Source organism: Chiloscyllium punctatum, chromosome 10, assembly GCF_047496795.1.
Source record: "Chiloscyllium punctatum isolate Juve2018m chromosome 10, sChiPun1.3, whole genome shotgun sequence".
Taxonomy (NCBI): domain Eukaryota; kingdom Metazoa; phylum Chordata; class Chondrichthyes; order Orectolobiformes; family Hemiscylliidae; genus Chiloscyllium; species Chiloscyllium punctatum.
In genome coordinates this window covers 86567498-86588444 of record NC_092748.1, presented here as the reverse complement: position 1 = coordinate 86588444, position 20947 = coordinate 86567498, and the positions used below count along the sequence as shown (strand labels likewise).

Genomic DNA, 20947 nt, shown 5'->3' with positions numbered 1-20947 from the left:
GCCCCTGGTGCTCACCTTCCACCCTACAAACCTTCGCATCAACCAAATCATCCGCCGACATTTCCGCCACCTCCAAAAAGACCCCACCACCAGGGATATATTTCCCTCCCCACCCCTTTCTGCCTTCCACAAAGACCGCTCCCTCCGTGACTACCTGGTCAGGTCCACACCCCTCTACAACCCACCCTCCCATTCTGGCACTTTCCCCTACCACCGCAGGAACTGTAAAACCTGCGCCCACACCTCCTCCCTCACCTCTATCCAAGGCCCTAAAGGAGCCTTCCACATCCACCAATATCATTTATTGTATCCGTTGCTCCTGATGTGCTCTACATTGGGGAGACTGGGCGCCTCCTAGCACAGCGCTTTAGGGAACATCTCCGAGACACCCGCACCAATCAACCAAACCGCCCCGTGGCCCAACATTTCAACTCCCCCTCCCACTCTGCCGAGGACATGGAGGTCCTGGGCCTCCTTCACTGCTGCTCCCTCACCACCAGACGCCTGGAGGAAGAACGCCTCATCTTCCGCCTCGGAACACTTCAACCCCAGGGCATCAATGTGGACTTCAACAGCTTCCTTATTTCCCCTTCCCCCACCTCATCCTAGTTTCAAACTTCCAGCTCAGGAACTGTCTCCTTGACTTGTCCGGACTTGTCTGACCTGCCTATCATCTTTTCCACCTATCCACTCCACCCTCTCCTCCTTGACCTATCACCTTCATCTCCTCCCCCACTCACCCATTGTACTCTATGCTACTTTCTCCCCACCCCCACCCTCCTCTAGCTTATCTCTCCACGCTTCAGGCTCACTGCCTTTATTCCTGATGAAGGGCTTTTGCCCGAAACGTCGATTTCGCTGCTCGTTGGATGCTGCCTGAACTGCTGTGCTCTTCCAGCACCACTAATCCAGGTAGGTAGGTAACTGTCAAGAACATCAAGGGTTACAGAGAGGAAGCAGGAGAATGGGGTTGAGAAACTTATCAGCCATGATTGAATGGTGGAGCAGACTCTGTGTTGAATGGCCTAAATTCTGTTCCTCTGTCTTCAGGTCTAATACTCAAGAGACTCGACAACATGCTGCTTGGTCAGTGGCATCCCATCCATCACCTTAAACATTTCACATCCTCCATCACTGACAGCAGCATGTACACTTGTAATGCATTGCAGTAATTTTCCTCAGCTATTCTGATCATACGTTTCAAACTCTGCAATCTCTAACCCTCTACAAGGGCCATAGATGCATTAGAATACCACCACTTTCAAGTTCCCCTCCAGGTTACTCAGCATCCTAACTTTGAACAATATCACTATTACTCCTTTGAAACTGGATCAAATTTCAGGAACACAATCTCTTTTCGCAAACAGGTGTACCGACACCACATAGAGAGCTGTGGTTCATGCAGTTTGCTTATCAAAACTTTCTCTCGGGAAATTAGAAATGGGAAATAAAAGCTGAATTCTGGTGACATTCCTATTCCCTGAATAAATATTTTTAAAAATCTAGTCATTCACCTAGCTTCATGTAATGTTGTCATGACTGGGAATCATTTGTAATTTGATCTGACAGAAACTTGTGTCAGGAATTATGCATTTCTGATTGGAAGTAGAGTTCAGGATTCTTGAAGGTTAATCCTGAAAGATGCAGTTTCTTTGCTGTTACCTTGTGAGAGGAAGTCTGCTTGATTCCACGAGACAAAAAGGAGATTGGTACGTTAATGAGTTCACCCGGAGAGTTAATGAACCAACCATTGAAACTGTTATCCGTAACCATCTGGGACAGCAGATAATTTATCTCATTTCAGACTTCCAGTAGGCATTCAAACATGAGGTGCTTGGAGAAATTCTGTCCATGCATACAAAGCATGATGTAGTGCATAAACAATATGGCATTTTCTGGTTGGAATTCACACATAGGAAGGTAGTAGTCTGGTAAAATGTGCAGTGTTTTGGCCAAGTTACAGACCAGGTCAAGGATAAAAATTACAGATTTTTGATTGAGAGGTTGCAGGAGGAATTAAGACAAATGATAAAGCTGTGAAAATGTGAAACGTGAAATCTGTTGCAAATGAGAAAGCCTTGCATGGAAATTATGAGAACAATTTGTCAGATTTCAACCTTGCCTACCTAGAAACAGGACAAATATAAGAGTACAAATAAGATAGGAGAAAGTGAGGACTGCAGCTGCTGGAGATCAGAGCTGAAAATGTGTTGCTGGAAAAGCGCAGCAGGTCAGGCAGCATCCAAGGAACAGGAGAATCGACGTTTCGGGCATAAGCCCTTCTTCAGGAATGAGGAAAGCGTGTCCAGCAGGCTAAGATAAAAGGTAGGGAGGAGGGACTTGGGGGAGGAGCGTTGGAAATGCAATTGGTGGAAGGAGGTCAAGGTGAGGGTGATAGGCTGGAGTGGGATGGGGGCGGCGAGGTCAGGAAGAAGATTGCAGGTTAGGAAGGCGGTGCTGAGTTCGAGGGATTTGAAAGAGACAGGTGGGGAGAGGGGAAATGAGGAAACTGGAGAAATCTGAGTTCATCCCGTGTGGTTGGAGGGTTCCTAGGCGGAAGATGAGGCGCTGTTCCTCCAACCATCATGTTGCTATGGTCTGGCGATGGAGGAGTCCAAGGATCTGCTTCAGTGAGTCCCTCTCTCACTGCACATCCCAGGTCATCTCCTCTGCACAGAAGCTCTTCAGCCACGTTCTCAAACAGACTCGCTACCACAGCCACATCTCCTTCCTCAGCACCTGCCTACGGAACCGACTGATCCCGCACGGTAGCCCTCGATCTCTTCATAGCCAACTGCCTCCGCGGCATTAACTTCTCCACCCCTCTCACCCTCGGAACATGCAGCCCTCCACTCCCTTCGTTCCAACCCCAACCTCACTATCAAATCAGCAGACAAGGAAGGCGCGGTAGTAGTTTGGCGCACCGACCTTTTACACCGCTGAGGCTAAACGCCAGCTTGCGGACACCTCTTCCTACTGCCCTTGACCATGACCCCATCTCCCAGACCATCCATAACCTCATCACCTCAGGGGATCTCCCATCCACTGCCTCCAACCTCATAATCCCACAACCTCGCACCGCCCGTTTCTACCTCCTGCCCGAAATCCACAAACCTGACTGCTCCGGCCGACCCATTGTCTCAGCCTGCTCCTGCCCCACCGAACTCATCTCTGCATACCTCGATACTGTCCTGTCTCCCTTAATCCAAGAACTCCCCACCTACGTTCGGCACACCACCCACGGCCTCCACCTCCTTCCATGATTTTCGCTTCCCTGGTCCCCATCGCTTTATCTTCACCATGGACATCCAGTCCCTGTACACCTCCATCCCCCATCACGAAGGACTCAAAGCCCTCCACTTCTTCCTTTCCCACCATACCAACCAGTACCCTTCCACTGACACCTTCCTTCGACTGACTGAACTGGTCCTCACTCTGAACAACTTCTCTTTCCAATTCTCCCACTTCCTCCAAACCAAAGGAGTAGGCATGGGCACCCGCATGGGCCCCAGCTATGCCTGCCTCTTCGTAGGATATGTGGAACAGTCCATCTTCCGCAGCTACACTGGCACCACCCCCGACCTTTTTCCTCTGCTACATCGATGACTGTATCGGCGCTGCCTTGTGCTCCCACGAGGAGGTTAAACAGTTCATCCACTTTACCAACACCTTCCACCCCGACCTCAAATTCACCTGGACTGTCTCGGACTCCTCCCTCCCCTTCCTAGACCTTTCCATTTCTATCTCGGGCGACCGAATCAACACCGACATTTACTATAAACTGACCGACTCCCACAGCTATCTAGACTACACCTCCTCCCACCCTGCCCCCTGTAAAAACACCATCCCATATTCCCAATTCCTTCGTCTCTGCTGCATCTGCTCCCAGGAGGACCAGTTCCAAAATCGTACAACCAGATGGCCTCCTTCTTCAAGGACCGCAATTTTTCCCCAGACGTGGTCGACGATGCCCTCCACCGCATCTCTTCCACTTCCTGCTCCTCTGCCCTTGAGCCCCGCCCTTCCAACCGCCACCAGGATAGAACCCCACTGGTCCTCACCTACCACCCCACTAACCTCCATGTACAGCGTATTATCCGCCGTCATTTCCGCCACCTCCAAACGGACCTCGCCACCAGGGATATATTTCCCTTCCATCCCCTATCAGCCTTCCGAAAAGACCACTCCCTCTGTGACTCCCTCATCAGGTCCACACCCCCCACCAACCCAACCTCCACTTCCGGCACCTTCCCCTGCAACCGCAAGAAATGCAAAACTTGCGCCCACACCTCCCCCCTTACTTCCCTCCAAGGCCCCAAAGGATACTTCCATATCCGCCACAAATTCACCTGCACCTCCACACACGTCATCTATTGCATCCGCTGCACCCGACGTGGCCTCCTTTATATCGGGGAGACAGGCAGTCTACTACGGAACGTTTCAGAGAACACCTCTGGGACACCCGGACCCACCAACCCAACCACCCCGTAGCTCAACACTTCAACTCCCCCTCCCACTCCACCAAGGACATGCAGGTCCTTGGACTCCTCCATCGCCAGACCATAGCAACACGAAGGTTGGAGGAAGAGCACCTCATCTTCTGCCTAGGAACCCTCCAACCACAAGGGATGCACTCAAATTTCTCCAGTTTCCTCATTTCCCCTCCCCCCACCTTGTCTCAGTTAAATCCCTCGAACTCAGCACCGCCTTCCTAACCTCCTTCCTGACTTCTCCGCCCCCACCCCACTCCGACCTATCACCCTCACCTTGACCTCCTTCCACCTATCGCATTTCCAACGCTCCTCCCCTAAGTCCCTCCTCCCTACCTTTTATCTTAGCCTGCTGGACACACTTTCCTCATTCCTGAAGAAGGGCTTATGCCCGAAACTTCGGTTCTCCTGTTCCTTGGATGCTGTCTGACCTGCTGCACTTTTCCAGCAACACATTTTCAGCTACAAGTAAGATAGCACTGCTTTTTCATATGTTATGGAGAAAGCCAAGTCCCTAAAATTGACTGCTAAACTCAAATGTATGCTGTGGACATTTTGATCTTACATCCTTCCCTAACTGAAGCATTCACCAATTCCATCTTTCAGAGGATGTAAGAAATCCTTATGAAGATTCTAGTATACATTTGTTATAATTCTTTTGACATTTTATATGCTTAGATACCCTCATTTTTAATGAATAGATCCAAGACACAATGGCCTACTTGTTTGACATCTCAATTGCCATCCAAAATAATGACTCCCTTCACTTCTGGCAGCAGTACATCCATTGCTAAGATGCATTGCAGTAATCTGTCTTGACTCCTGTCATGACTCTTGACATGGCTGTCATAGGACTTTGTGAAAACAAAAGCCAACTACTCCACTGAGCTGCCACCTCACAGTGGTGGTTCAACTGAAATAGACTGTTTCAGACCTAATACAGGCCCATCCCTCTCCTGCCTGGAAAAGGAGAAAAGATATTGGTGCAGAGCTTTTATCCAGTTTGAGAAAGAAAGGCTCTAGGAATTTTGTCCTCCACTTTCAGTTGTGATCTGAACTTGATCACAGTGACATACATTATGTAAGAGGCTGTGTAGACCACAACTGCAAATTTGAGGTTTTTCTTGCAAAGAAGGCTTGGCTCTTGCTATTGAAAAATTCTCCAATGGCTTGCGAAGGTTGGGGTTTAATTGATTATTTATTTATAATTCCTCTTTTTTTTTTCCCTTAAATTTAATAATTCTTTTCTCTATGATGCAGGGCAGTTGACATTTTTATACCAGCACATATGTCAAACTAAGCTTTCTGCAGGTTAAGCTCAGTGCCATTACAAGAAAGACATTTGTTTGGAATGCAAAACCTTAACTTTCTTGTGTATATTTGAAGTTTTAACACATTTGTCCAAGTAATTTCAATGGAAACATTTTCTGGAAATTTCCTCACTGCCCAAAGAAGATCAGAGTTAGGCAAACTTCACTTAGTGAATTAGTGATGTTGTGGCGATATTTTACATTTGTATTCTGTATATCCTTTCAGAGCGTAGAACTGTCAGGGGAAGGAAAACCTTGCCCCTTTATCATGGCACATGTGAGGGGTTAGGTTGCCAAATGGGCAAGATGCCAGGGTGCCGAATGAGCGAAGGGGTAGAGTGCCAGGTACAAATTGACAAAGGGGCTGAGTAAGTGATGCAGTGTCTAGGGTAGTTGATTGTGAGTTGGACAAATCCAATTTGGTAAGCGCAGGGAAGGATAGATGTTGGATCAGGGTGAAGTAGGTGTGAGGGGGTGGAGGCCAGAGTGCGGAAAGAATGAGGTCAGATGAAGGGGAATCGATTCCTGGGTTGGGTGAAGGAGGTTTTGGTTATGGAACAGCATGGTCGACAAATTGGGACAGTGAGAAACAGAGATCAGGCCTGGAGCAGGAGAAGGGATGTTAGGTCCAGAATGGGGTCAGAGTATCACGTCTTAGGGCTGTTAGATCAGGGTCTGAGAGTGCAAGTCATCTGGAGGAGGTATAGTCGAAGGTCTATAAAGTAAATATGCCATCAGTTGAATAGTTATTTGGGTGTTGCACTATGTATTCAATATTTTAACCTCTCCCAGGTAACTGGTTACTTAATTTCATTGGAACTATTTGAATTCTTTGATTTTAATGGCGGTGTTTAGAGGAATCTAGGCATAGTGAAATTGTCCAGCAGAGTCTTCAATTTCCCAGACAACTCCTGGGGAATCTGCTATGATGAGGATTCTACAGGATCCCCACACTCCTCTGCTGGCACTGGAATTACAATTCCAGTAGAAAATCCATGCCCAGGTTTTCATGACAGTCTTGAATGCCAGTTTCAGAGCTGCACTGTTAAAAGCCTGGATATTAGCCAGTTGCCTGACTTTTCACCTCTGTTTTCACTTAATTAAGATGTTTCTCCAACCCAAGTGTATTACAATCTAAAATGGTGGAATCTTGTGTTGTCTTTGTTATTGTCTGAGCAGTTTGGGGAAAGATGGTAAAACTATGATTAATATTAATTTTTGACCTCGAGTATTATCTTGAATTTCAATTGTATTTGTTTCAGTAACGGTAGTTGTGTTTATTGTTTAACATCTGATATATGAAATGATTTTGTCATCTAACAAGTTTTGATTGTAATTTTTCATGTTAAAAATACTGTTGAAAGAGTATTGGAACAAATGTCTTCTCATTGCTATTTTTTAATTTTAATTTTCCCTAGCCCCAGAATGCTCCCCAGGTGGACATCACATTCTTCAGAACTCTCAGCGCAGCATTCACTTTGATTCGATCGAACTACAACAGTTTGCAATCCAGGACCTGATATGTGATCATTCTCTTACACCAGGATGGTACCGCTTCATGATTGGAGATGAGCCAGCAGAAATGCCAACCAAATGTATAGAAGTTAGTAGTATGTGTAGGATTTGTTTTCTAAGCAGTCTAAATATATAAAAGGAGAACATAGGAAAGTGATCTATAAAAATGTATTCAAACTGTTTGCATTGTTTAACCATTCACATTTTAGTAACTTTGAACTTTGTAAGTGAAAAATAATTAGAGACAAGATTGCCTTCCCATCAGAGAACCAACTTGTACTTTCATTTGTTAATTTAATTAAGGGTCAGTTAGCTCAGGTGGCTGGCTGGCTAAATTGCGAAGCACATAGTGCCACAGCATGGGTTCAGTTCCTGACCAGCTGAGGTTACTTTCCTTCTCACCCTTTTCCCCTAGCCTTGAGGTATGGTGACCCTCAGGTTAAACACTACCAGCCATCTCTCGCTAACAAAAGAACAGGTCTTTGGTGACTTAATCTTACCTTTTTAATTTGGGAAGGTTTTGTTATGGACATGTGATTTTCCTGCCTGATTTTTCTCCTTTGATTCAATTTTAGCTTTACATTCATCTGACAAAGTTGAAAGTACACCCTACTAAACTTCCTGTTTCTGTTGTCTGGTCCATTTCCAAATTTTGGGATTAGAGAGTGCATCTGGGTGTCTTTGGGTCAGCATGGACAAGATGGGCAGTATAGCCCCCTTCGGTCCTATATCCTTTCTATATTTCTTTTTCAACTGTTTCTCACCTATGATGGGAAAGAGGTCATAGAGTCATAGAGATGTACAGCATGGAAACAGACCCTTTAGTCCAACCCGTCCATGCCGACCAGTTAGCCCAACCTAATTTAGTCCCACCTGCCAGCATTAGGCCCATATCCCTCCAAACCCTTCCTATTCACGTACCCATTCAAATGCCTTTTAAATGTTGCAATTGTACCAGCCTCCATCACTTCCTCTGGTAGATCATTCCATACATGTACCACCCTCTGCGTGAAAAGGTTGCCCCTCTCACCCTAAAACTATGCCCTCTAATTCTGGACTACCCCAACCCAGGGAAAAGACTTTATCTATTTATTCTATCCATGCCCCTCATAATTTTATAAATCTCCTATGAAGTCATCCCTCAGCCTCTGACGCTCCAGGGAAAACAGCCCAAACCTGTTCAACCTCTGCCTATAGCTGAAATCTTCCAACCCTGGCAACGTCCTTATCCATCCTTTCTGAACCCTTTCAAGTTTCATAACATCTTTCAATAGGAAGGAGACCAGAATTGCATGCAATATTCCAACAGTGGCTAAGCAATGTACTGTACAGCCGCAACATGACCTCCCAAGTCCTGTACTCAATACTCTGACCGATTAAAGGAAAGCATATGAAATGCCTTCTTTACTTTCCTATCTATCTGCGACTCCACTTTCAAGGAGCTATGAACCTGCATTCCAAGGTCTTTTTATTCATCAACACTCTCTAGGACCTTACCATTAAGTGTATAAGTCCTGCTGACAGCTGTCAGGCAACCACCTGTTGAAGGAACAGTGCTCTGAAAGTTAGTGTTTCCAATTAAACCTGTTGGACTATAACCTGGTGTTGTGATTTTTAACTGAGTCCTGATAAGATTTGCTTTCCCAAAATGCAGCACCTCGCATTTGTCTGAATTAAACTCCATCCGCCACTTCTCAGCCCATTGCCCCATCTGATCAAGATCCTGTGGTAATCTGAGGTAACCTTCTTTGCTGTCCATTACACCTCCAATTTAGGTGTCTTCTGCAAAATAACTTAATATACCTCTTATGCTCACATCCAAATCATTTATATAAATGACGAAAAGTGGAGGACCCAGCACCGATCCTTGTGGCACACCACTGGTCACAGGCCTCCAGTCTGAAAAACTACCCTCCACCACCACTCTGTTTTCTACCTTTTGAGTCAGTTCTGTATCCAATTGGCTAGTTCTCCCTGTATTCTGTGAGATCTAACCTTGCTAATCAATCTCCCATGGGGAACCTTACTGAAGTCCACATAGATCACATCTTCTGCTCTGCCCTCATCAATTCTCTTTGTTACTTCAAAAAACTCAATTAAGTTTGTGAGACATGATTTCCCACGCACAAAGCCATGTTGATTATCCCTAATCAGTCCTTGCCTTTCCAAATACATGTACATCCTGTCCCTCAAGATTCCCTCCAGCAACTTGCCCACCACCGACGCCAGGCTCACAGGTCTATAGTTCCCTGGCTTATCCTTACCACCCTCCTTAAACAGTGGCACCATGTTAGCCAACCTCCAGTCTTCCAGCACCTCATCTGTGACTATCTATGATAGAAATATCTCAGCAAGAGGCCCAGCAATCACTTCACTCGCTTCCCACAGAGTTCTAGGGTACACCTGATCTGATCCAGGGGACTTCTCCACCTTTACGCGTTTCAAGAGGACTGTCTCCAAATTATATTTTTAAGCTATCTTTGCTTTCCAAAGACAATTTGTCAAAGCGTTTTCTGCATGTTTCTGTGCTTCAATTTCTTTCTAAAACAGCTTTCTAAAAGTTATAAGTATTTTAATTTAAGTTTCAATTAGTCAGCTCGGCAGGTTTTATTTGTGAGGCTTTCATCGTTAAGTAAGTTATAGAGCAACTTACAGCAACCACAATAATATCTTGCCTTCATTTAGGGATTTCAACATGGAAAGTTCATTTGGACTTTTTACTATGAACATTATCAAAACAATTGGACACAAAATCACATAAGGCACTGTAAGAGCAGTTAGAGGCTAGTTCTAAGGCATGTGTTATAAGAATTGATGGAGTTAACTAAACAGCTGAAAGCATTGTCACTACTGGTGAGCAAGGAGATCTTGGAAGGTGAGAGAGCTGGAGGAGATTGAGCTTGTGAATATAATGAGGGGTGAGACCACTGACATTTGAAAGCAAAACATTTTTTAAATTGACAGGTTAAGCAGAGCCAATTTAGGCAGGTGAGCACATTAGTGCTAAGTGAACAATATTTAGTGTGAGAGCATCTCAATAGCAAAGTTGTAGATGAGTTTAAATTTGTGCAGAGTGAGACATTAAAATGGGCAGAAGTATTCAAAAAGACCAACCATGTTGGAATGAAGTCGTGGATGAGAGTTTCAGCAGTAACTGAAATGAAGTGACGTTGGAGATGGAGCAGTTATGTGGTCGGAAGCTCATTTTGGTGTAAGATAAGATGCCAAGGCAGCAAATGGTCTGCTGTCTGATAGAAGAGTTTTGAGGAAGGTTCAATACCCGAAACATTGACTTCTCCACTTGCTGATGCTGCTGGGCTTCCTGTGTTCTTCCAGCTTCCTGTTTGTCCACTTTGGATTCCAGCATCTGCACTTTTTTGTTCTCTAACTCAGTTTCAGAGAATGGACTCCTTCTAACAAGCTATGTAATCTGACAGAAATTAGACCAAACTATTTGTGTTTATGAAGTCTTGCCACTTCAAAACCCTACGTCATTGGACAACTTGGAAAAGTTAATTGCTTGGACAGAAGCCTTGGTTGAGTTAATATATGGACTAGATTAGTAACATTTATTCTTTCCACTATTTCCAATTCAGTAAAAGTAATCAACAAAATAGAAGATGACCATCTCTTGTTCCTTTCTTATTTCCAATATCATCAATAGTTGTGGGGTGGAAATTGCTCTCCAAATTTACATAAGAACAAGTAATAAAATAAAGTTGCATCCGTCTCATTCATTAGAATAGGTAGCTCGGAGTAACCTGTGTGACTATATCTGTGCCCAGTGATTTCAAATCTAATCCAAAGGTCTACCTAATTTTTAAAAAATAGGTTATAATAGCCTGAGTTATAAAGCTGTAGAGAAAAAAAATCAGAAATAATATATAAGCTATTACATTTGATTTAAATTTAATAAAACTGTCAAATAATAAATTGAGCATGCCAGTTTTTACAGTAGAGCCATAGTTTTGGATTTGGTAGATCCTTTTCTTAGAATCAATACCATGGAAAGCAACTTGTTAACTGCTGATAAGAGAGATGCTGCTGAAGACTTTTGTCTTTCACTAATCCAAAAGGATGCAAGAATGTCAAATTTCAAAGCCAGCAAAAGTTACTGCCGTGTGAGAAAAGGGTACTGATTGGCTGGTAAGGTGACTCTGATTACTGTCTATATGTGGAAATGAATAACCACTATGTTGTCCTTGCTTGTGAAACTTGGAACATGATGTCTAACTAGAGATATGATTGCAAGGTTTGTGAAGGTGTGAAGATATGTTTCTGTTACTGGACAGCATGTGCTAAATGCTCCTGATTGTGACAGGATTTACACTAACAGCCAATTGAAGGTAATCATTTGGGCTCACAATGTAACTCATTGATACTTGCTACTAGCTACATTTATTAATATACCAGGATCTGTCCTCTTCAGGATAAAGTAAAATGTCTTGTCATTTTGCATTTTTCAATTGAAACAAAATCCTAGAAGGCAGTAATTCCCTGATGTATTTGCCTCGGCAACACGTTCACCAATCTGTAAATTTCCAACCAATTAGCATCTTTTTTCTCATGCTGTTTTAGTTGTTTCCCACATTAAAATTTGTTCTTGCAAATGTCCTGTGAGTGTAAGCTTCAACTCAGTTTCAACGAGCTTGATTGCTTTTAGCACAAATTGTTCATATGTTATAATTTACTTGAGTGCATTACTGTTGTTCAAAAAGTATTTGACAGAGCATATTCTCTTTTGAATCATAACTTGAACTCTGATTGTAACATTTTATATGAGCTCAGATGAATAAGTGTGGCACACAAGCTCCCGTTTGGCTTTCTCTTGAAGACTCCAACTTGTTGCCTCGTCCAGGTGAAGTAAAGAAACTTACAGCCTGCGCTACATGGCAATTCTTCATGGGCAGCATCAAAGACTGCTGTTTATTTCGGATCCCTGTCTCTCTTAGGAACTGTGGTTCATTCTTTGTTTATTACCTTCAGCCTACTCAGGGATGCATGGGCTACTGTGCTACTGAAGGTTAGTAGATAAATAATCAAAATTTTTAAGTGCTGACTATCCTCTGTAGATTTAAAATGTACATGTTTGAAGACCTAATCGTATTTTGGTATTTCTGATGTTTTTAAGATATAATTAACTATATGATATAACCACACACAACCTCACGTAAAATAATTTAAATGAACCGAAACTTTGTTTTATGTTAAAGCTTGTCTGAAGTGTTTGAAAGTGAGTCAGATTACTGTGATCAATGTTCAGGCAAGGATATTCATCTACCATATGCCAAACTATAATAATGAAGAATGATTCCTTAACCTTAACCCTTATCTCCAAGGCATGGTCAACATATTATCAAAACAATATTTGACTTGTCAAGCTGCCTTCCCTGAAGCAGTTCAGACTATATTATTGTCTTAAGTTTCTAAATTTCCATTGGGATCTGTGCACTTTATGAATGAATTGACAACAACCCTCCAGGTGGACACGAAAAATGTGGAAGAAGAACAGGGGATTTGTAACAAACAAAAAAAAAGGAATTGCTTGAAACACTCAGTAAGTCTAGCAGCGTCTGTAGAGAGAGAAATACAGAGTAAATGTTTTGAGTCTGTGTGACTCTTCAATACTTGTCCCTGGTGTCCTCACCAATATTTATCTTTGGTAGCAGTATCCTTTTTAAATAGATATTATGCAGTCATTTTCCATTGCCCTATGTGGAAACTTGCTGCATACAAATTGTTTGCTGTTACCTGCATTCGCACAGTGACTTAAATACCAGAACATTTTTGAGATTTGAGAAAGGTCATGTGGAAATGTACTTCTTCATTCTTTTTCATTTTGTTTCTTTCTGTTCCTGCTTTTCTTCCCATATTATTTGACCCCCTTGCCCCTAAGTGTTATATCCAACTCCTAACTCATACAATGTTTTGGCCTCAACTGCTTAACTCCATAGGCTCACCACTGTCTGGGTGAAACAATGTCTCTTTTTCTTAGTCCTAAATGGTTTACCTCCTGTCCTTAGACACTGACTCCTGGTTCTGGGCTCCCCCCTCCCCCCCCCATCGAGAACCTCTTTCCAAGAGTTAATTGAGTAAATAGGCATGTCTTTAAAGGGAACTTCGGATATACCAAAGTAATTCAGTATTTACAATGTGCTAACTTTTATTAATTTACAACGGAAAGTAATGTCTGAAATTGCTATCTAAGGATTTGACTCCTTAGATGACTGATTATTCAAAAGACATCTATAATAGTGTTAGATTGTTCGTATGAAATCAGATTGTTTGCATGTTAAAAGAATCATTAGATTTCCCAAGCAGTGTCTGTTGGACAAGTGCACACTTTGAAATACCTTGCATTAGACACCCTTTGCTAAGGTTGAGAACAAGTATACATTATCTTAATTTAATGGAATAGGGAACATTTTGAAGCCCAAGGTTCCAGCTAATGCTGTCACACATTGAACTGATTCGGCAGCAGTAAATATCCCACATCAGCTCTATTTAAAGTGATAATTGATGACTTACAATTTAGTTGCTAGTTGATTTCTTTTTGCTTTCTTTTCAATTTCTTTGAATGTTGATACCTTTTCCACTTGAATGGTGTTGTAAGAGCTGGGAAAAATGGTGAGCTAGCTCCTTAAGGGCTTTTTGCTGATTTTAGGATTATGCACATGTCTGTTGCTTCTGGACACGATTCACTGGTAGAGAGAGTCCTCAAAATACAAGCTGAACGGCAGACTGGCAATAGGCATAGCAGGACAAACTGCTAGACGAAGAGAGTTGTCAGAAAGAGGCTGAATCTGCTTGGTTTTCAGGGATTAATTATCTGACCTTGATTTTCATTGTTAATAGTATCTGAATTTTAACTGGGAGCAATATGCCAGATCTGTGTTCTACTGAGTATACCTTTGCAACCACGACTTTAATATCAGAGCAGCTGCGACGTGGACTGTGTTCTAGGTTGCTGTGGTGTAGTTGTGGCATTGAACTTTTAGACTCAGAATTTCTCTAGGCAGTAACTGGAGATACTTGCAATACTTTGTAGTTAGTCATCCCTTATTACATAAAAGAAGGGTACTCAGTCAGAGCAAATTACATTTCCTCAGCTCTTTTAAGAGAGCAGTAGACAGAGCCAGCATGTGGCTTCATTAAGATTGTAGGACTTGCTGTGTTGCAGAGTGTTTTTGGCTGCATGCACATTCCTTTGCATTGTGCACCATGCTAACTTTGTCCTAATTGGAATCGGGAGGAGAAACTGAGGACTTTGGGTGCTGGAGATCAGAGTCAAGAGTTTGGTGCTGGAAAAGCACAGCCAGTCAGGCAGCATCTGAGGAGCACGAGAATCGACGTTTCAGGCATAAGCCTATCATCAGTCCTGATGAAGGGCTTATGCCCGAAACGCCGATTCTTCTGCTCTTCGGATGTTGCCTGACCGGCTGTGCTTTTCCAGCATTGCACTCTCGATCCTAATGGGAATCAGAAGGGATTCTCCTCTCTCTCTTTGCCCAGCTGGTGTGTGACTATACACCGAGAATCCTACCTGTCAGTATCCACTATCTTAACAGCTGTTATGATACTTTTGTTCTGCAGAAGTGTCATGTCTACTGTATTTGAGCCAGCACAGTTATCTTAAAACTGTTACTGGGTGACAAGGGTATCTGCTGATCAAAACCTTATGACTCTGGTATACAAACCATGCTCATGTGGGCAGCATGTATTCAATATAAACCATGGTGCCATACAAAATGTCGTAAAGCAGGGTGTTTAAATAATACTTCCATTACCTAGATGGCTCTAGAGGAGCTCAGTAGTACTCAGAAGAGTAAGGTCTCAAAAGTAAGTGCATCAGTGATGGTTGTGCAATATATTTGGTTGATGTGGTTGTCGTGATTGAAAGCAAGCTGTGAGAGGTAAATGTGCTGACTGAGAGGGTGAGGGAAACCTCACAATGTTGGTCTGTGTTATGACTGATAGAGATTTGTTTTCAAAAAATGACTGTTTACTGAAGATTTGCTATTAAAATAAAAGACTTAAGTGACTGAAATAGCAGGTTTCAAAATGTCTGAACATTTGCATAACACCATTTGACAATTTACAAAATCATCAGAAAGGAGCTGGGCTGGCTCAAGAATTAAACAACATCAGAGATAAATAATTAAAATTCAACCTCCTGAACCATTTTTAAAACATCCACTGCTTATCCTTAAACATTTTGGAAAGCCTGTGTCTTCAGGTGGGTGCAGGTCAAGCTGTTGACTCAATCACTTTGGACAATAGACTCAGCAAATATGTAGAATAATCACTTTCAACAATGAATCTGGAATAAGGATTTCTCACTCTGTTGAGACTATTTGCTAACTGGCCACTTGAATTATATGATGAGGAAACCAATCCTTTGTCTTTAAAGAAACTGAGTCAGTCATGCAGACGATGAGTAGGAGAAAAGAGAAATGGCAGTGTACCCCTGTCACACACTCAGCATGTGCCCTTCCTCTGCTCTGACCAGTCAAACCTCTTAGGCCGTGTTTCTGAAGTAAACTGAACAATTGCTGATTCCAGGGGAAACAGATCGAGATGGCCCAACATCTTGATTCAGAATCTGGATAAATAATCAAACCCAGCATTAATCCATCCAAATCATCAATTTACTTTGGGAGAGAGTACATTTGGTGTATTTTCCGAGAGCAATATGCCATGGAGCCAACCAGGGAGCAGGCTACCTTGGATCAGGTAATGAGTACTGAGTCAGGTTTAATAAATGACCTCTGAGTAGAAGATCCCCTTGGAAACAATGGCCATAACGTGATAGAATTTAATATCCAGTTCAAGAATAAGAAACTTGGGATGAATATAACTGTGTTTCACTGAAATAAAGGGAATTCCAATGAAATGAGGTGACCGTTAGTGAAAGTAAACTGGATGGATAGGTTCTCAGGAATAAGAAGAGGCAGACCTTAAAAGAGGTAATTCACGACTCTCGGCAAAATACATTTGAGTAAGCAGGAAAGATTCTAAGAGGGTTAAACCAACCGTGCAAGTTAAGAGGAGTATAAAGTTGAGAAGAAAAGTATATATGGAAACCGAAGTCAGTGATAGCCTTGAAGACGGGGATGAATTCAGAATCCAACAAACGTTGACTGAAAAGGTTAAAAAGAAAAATAAACTGAGGGCAAACCAGAAAGGAATATAAGAATGAAGAAGCGCATCCTTAAATAAATAAAGGGAAAGCGAGGTCAAAATGAAAAAAGGCCCATAGAATTTTGCATTAATTTTTATGATGGAAGATACTTCAAATGTTCCATTAATACTAAAAAATGGAGGGGAGCAATAAAGTACCAAGACTATCATGAAAGAAACAGTGTTAGACAGAATAATGGGGTTAAAGGCAGGTGGTTCCCTGGCCCTGATGGCTTGCATCCTCAGATCCGAAAAGGTAGCTACAGAGATAATGGATGCATTGATTGTAATTTTCAAAAAATATTTGATTCTGGAGAAGATCTAGAATTTTGGAAAATTGCTAATGTGACATCCCTCTCCATTCAAAAAGGGAAGCAGACAAAAAGCAGCCAAGAAGGGGCAGATTAGCCGACCAACTATTGTTGGAAATATTTTGGAATCAATTACTGAGGAAGTAATAGCGGGACACTTAGAAAATTATAATCTAATTGAGCAAAGTGAGCATGGCTTCATGAAAAGGAAATCATGTCTGACTGATTTATTTGGGCTTTTTGAGAAAATCTCAACCAGTGTGGATTGAAAAGAACCAGTAGATATGTTGTCAAAACCTTCTGGTTAAATACAAGGCTCTGCACAAAAGGTTAAGCCATATGATTCGAGCCCATGGTGTTGGAGGTTGTATATTGGCATCAATAGAAAATTTGCTAATAGGCAGAAAACAGCAAATGGCATAAGGGGTTCTTTTTCAGGTTTGGTGATCTGTGACCTATCGGATTCAAAAGGGATCAGTGTTGGGTCCACAAATATTTACAATATAGATTAATGACTTGCAGGAAGGAAGTGAGTGTACTTTGGTCACATTTGCAGATGACACAATAAAAGGTGGAAAGGCACAACAAAAGATGGAGAGGAATGCATCAGATTACAGTGAGATATTGATAGGTTAAGTAAGTCAGCAAAATGTTGGCAAATGGAGTATAGTGTGAGAAAGTGTGAAGTTGCTCATTTTGGAAGGGAGAACAAAAGAACAGAATATTATTATGGGTGACTCAGTGATTAACACTGCCTCGCTGTGGCAAGGATCTGCATTCGATTCCACCCTTGGGCAACTACCTGTGTGGACTTTGCAGATTTTCCACGTTCTCTGTAGGTTTCCTTCCGGTGCTCCAGTTTCCTCCCACAGATCAAAGGTGTGCAGGTTAGGTGGATTGGTTATGCTACATTACCCTGTGGTGCTCAGGGATGTGCAGGCTAAGCAGGTTAGCCATGGGGAATGCAGGGTTACAGGGATGGGGTAGGTCTGGGCGGGATGCTCTTTAGAGGGTCAGTGTGGACTTGATGGGCCAAATGGCCTGCTTTCACAGTATAAGGATTCTATTTAAATGGAGAAAAGCTGCAACACAAAAGGGTTTTGGGTATTTGTGCTAGAAACACAGAAGGCTAGCACACTGGTGCAACAGATAATTAGGAAGAATAATGAAATGTAGACCGTTATATCAACCCCCTTGAAATAAGAGTAGGGAAGTCTTATTGCAACTGTGTACAAGGTGCTGGTGAGACCACATGTGGAGCACTGAGAGCTTTGTTCCCCTTACTTAAGGAAAAATATCATTGAATTGGAGGCAGTTCAGAGAAGGTTCAGTAGGATGATCCCTCATATGGAAGGATTGCTATGAGCAAAGGGTAATCAGATTGGGATAGTACTCAGAGTTTCGAAGAATGAGAGGTGATCTGTATGAAACATATCAGATTCTTAAGGGAATTGACAGGGTCAATGCTAAGAGGATGTTTCCCCTCATGGGTGAGTCTAGGACCAGACGGCATAGTCTCAGAATAAAGAAATGCCAACTTAAGACTGAGGTAAGGAGAATTTCTTCTCCTGAAGGTTGTAAGGCATTGGAACTCCTTCAGCAGAATAATCGTGGGTTATGGGGAAACGTAGGATCATGGGTGTAAGGAATGTCAGATCAGCCATGACACTTTTGAATTATGGCCTACTCCTGCTCCTATTTCATATAGAACATAGAACATAGAAAAATACAGCGCAGTACAGGCCCTTTGGCCCTTGGTGTTGCGCCGATCCAAGCCCACCTAACCTACACTAGCCCACTATCCTCCATATGCCTATCCAATGCCCGTTTAAATGCCCATAAAGAGGGAGAGTCCACCACTGCTACTGGCAGGGCATTCCATGAACTCACAACTTGCTGAGTAAAGAATCTACCCCAACATCTGACCTATACCTACCACCCCTTAATTTAAAGCTATGCCCCCTCGTAATAGCTGACTCTATATGTGGAAAAAGGTTCTCATGGTCAACCCTATCTAAACCCCTAATCATCTTGTACACCTCTATCAAGTCACGCCTAAACCTTCTTTTCTCCAATGAAAACAGCCCCAAGTGCCTCAGCCTTTCCTCATACGATCTTCCTACCATACCAGACAACATCCTGGTAAACCTCTTCTGCACCCGTTCCAGTGCCTCCACATCCTTCCTATAGTATGGCGACCAAAACTGCACACAATACTCCAGATGCGGCCGCACCAGAGTCTTATACAACTGCAACATGACCTCAGGACTCCGGAACTCAATTCCTCTACCAATAAAAGCCAGTACGCCATGTGCCTTCTTCACCGCACTATTTGCCTGGGTGGCAACTTTCAGAGATCTGTGTACATGGACACCAAGATCCCTCTGCTCATCCACACTACCAAGTATCCGTCCATTAGCCCAGTACCCCATCTTTTTGTTACTCATACCAAAGTGAATCACCTCACACTTACCCACATTGAACTCCATATGCCACCTTTCTGCCCAGCTCCGCAGCTTATCTATATCCCGCTGTAACCTGACACATCCTTCCTCACTGTCAACAACTCCACCGACTTTCGTATCATCCGCAAACTTGCTCACCCAACCTTCTAGCCCCTCCTCCAGGTCATTTATAAAAATGACAAACAGCAATGGTCCCAAAACAGATCCTTGTGGAACACCGCTAGTAACTGCACTCCAAGATGAGCCTTTACCATCAACTACTACCCTCTGTCTTCTTCCAGCCAGCCAATTCCTAATCCAAACCTCCAACTCACCCTCAATGCCATACCTCCGTATTTTTTGCAGTGGTGGTCTTATGGCCTTATGGGATCTACCCTTCCTTTTTGTAACTTGTGTGAGTATGCCTGAACTTCTTGAAAGCATGTTTGTTTGAAACTTGGAGCATTGTTATTATATTGGGCATTTTATCGCAATAAATAGCACTGATGCTTCATAGCACCAGAGACCCAGGTTTGATTCTACCCTCTGGCAACTGTGTGGAGTTTGCACATTTTCCCCTGTGTCTGCATGGATTTCTTCTGTGTGCTCTGGTTTCCTCTTTCAGTCCAAAGATCTGCTGGTTAGGTGGATTGGCCATGCTAAATTGCCCATTGTGTCCAGGGATCTGCAGGCTAGATGGATTACCCATGGGGAATGTAGGGTTACATGGATAGGATGAGTGGGATGCTCTTCAGAGGGTTGGTGTGGACTCGATGGGTGGAACATCCTGCTTCCACAATGTAGGAGTTCTATGAAATGCTTTCATTTAGAACTTAGAAAACTGTTTTTCAAACTGAAACAAAGAATGTATTGGAGTTCTCAGTACCACATCAATGCAACCTTGAGAGATATTAATGACCGAGACTTGGATGTGCAATGCACAATATCAAACTTTGTGGATGACACAAAACTTGAGAAATTGTAAGAACTCCTGAAGAAGGCAGTGATGGACTTCAAGGATATAGGCAAACAAGATTGAATGGGCAGACAGGTAGCAGATAAATTTTAATCCAGACAAGTGTGAGGTGATTCATTTTAATTGGAAGAGCAAAGAAAAGAATAGAAAACCAAAGAGAAGTGCAGCTCTAAGATGGATGCGTGAACAGAAGGATCTGGGCATGGGCATAATTTGTTATAGGTGACAGGTCGAGAAAGTTGTTAAAAAGGCATGTGGGATTTTTTTATAATTGAGTAATTGTGTGCGATAGCAAAGAAGCTAACCTTTCCATAGCTCTGGTTTGGCCTCTCTTGGAGTGTTGTGTCCAATTCTGACCAATGCTGTATAGCAAAAGATGTGAAGACTTTGGCGAAGATGCAGGAAATTAGAAATAAGAATGGATGCAGGAATGAAGAACTTCCATTAACTGCATGTATTGGAGACACTGGGGTTGCTTTCCTTAGAAAGGAGACGGTTAAGAGGAGATTTGATCAAACTGCCCAAAATTGAGAGTTTATTCAAAGTAGATGGAGAGAAACTGTTTCCATTTGAGGACATGCCAAGTGGCAGAGGACAAAGACTAAGATAAATGGCTGAAGAATCAACCATGAGATGATTAAAAGCTTTCATATGCAGCAAGTGTATCATATGTGGATTTTACTGACTGACAGTGTGATGTATCGTATTCACTTCTGGCTTT

The 20947-nt window shown here is 42.8% G+C and overlaps 1 protein-coding gene across 6 annotated transcripts in view; it reads left to right on the top strand.

Annotated features, from left to right (window-relative positions):
• LOC140482362 (von Willebrand factor D and EGF domain-containing protein) overlaps nucleotides 1-20947 on the top strand; it is a 303821-nt gene that overhangs the window by 56692 nt on the left and 226182 nt on the right. For 4 of the 6 annotated variants that reach the window (XM_072579721.1, XM_072579723.1, XM_072579720.1 and 1 more), the window contains exons 2-3: nucleotides 7219-7403; nucleotides 12104-12338. In XM_072579721.1, coding sequence (XP_072435822.1) covers nucleotides 7219-7403; nucleotides 12104-12338 — 420 coding nt within the window. Of the gene's footprint in view, nucleotides 1-7218; nucleotides 7411-12103; nucleotides 12339-20947 lie in introns of those variants that run through there. The other 2 variants (XM_072579724.1, XM_072579725.1) reach the window with 2 other exon arrangements.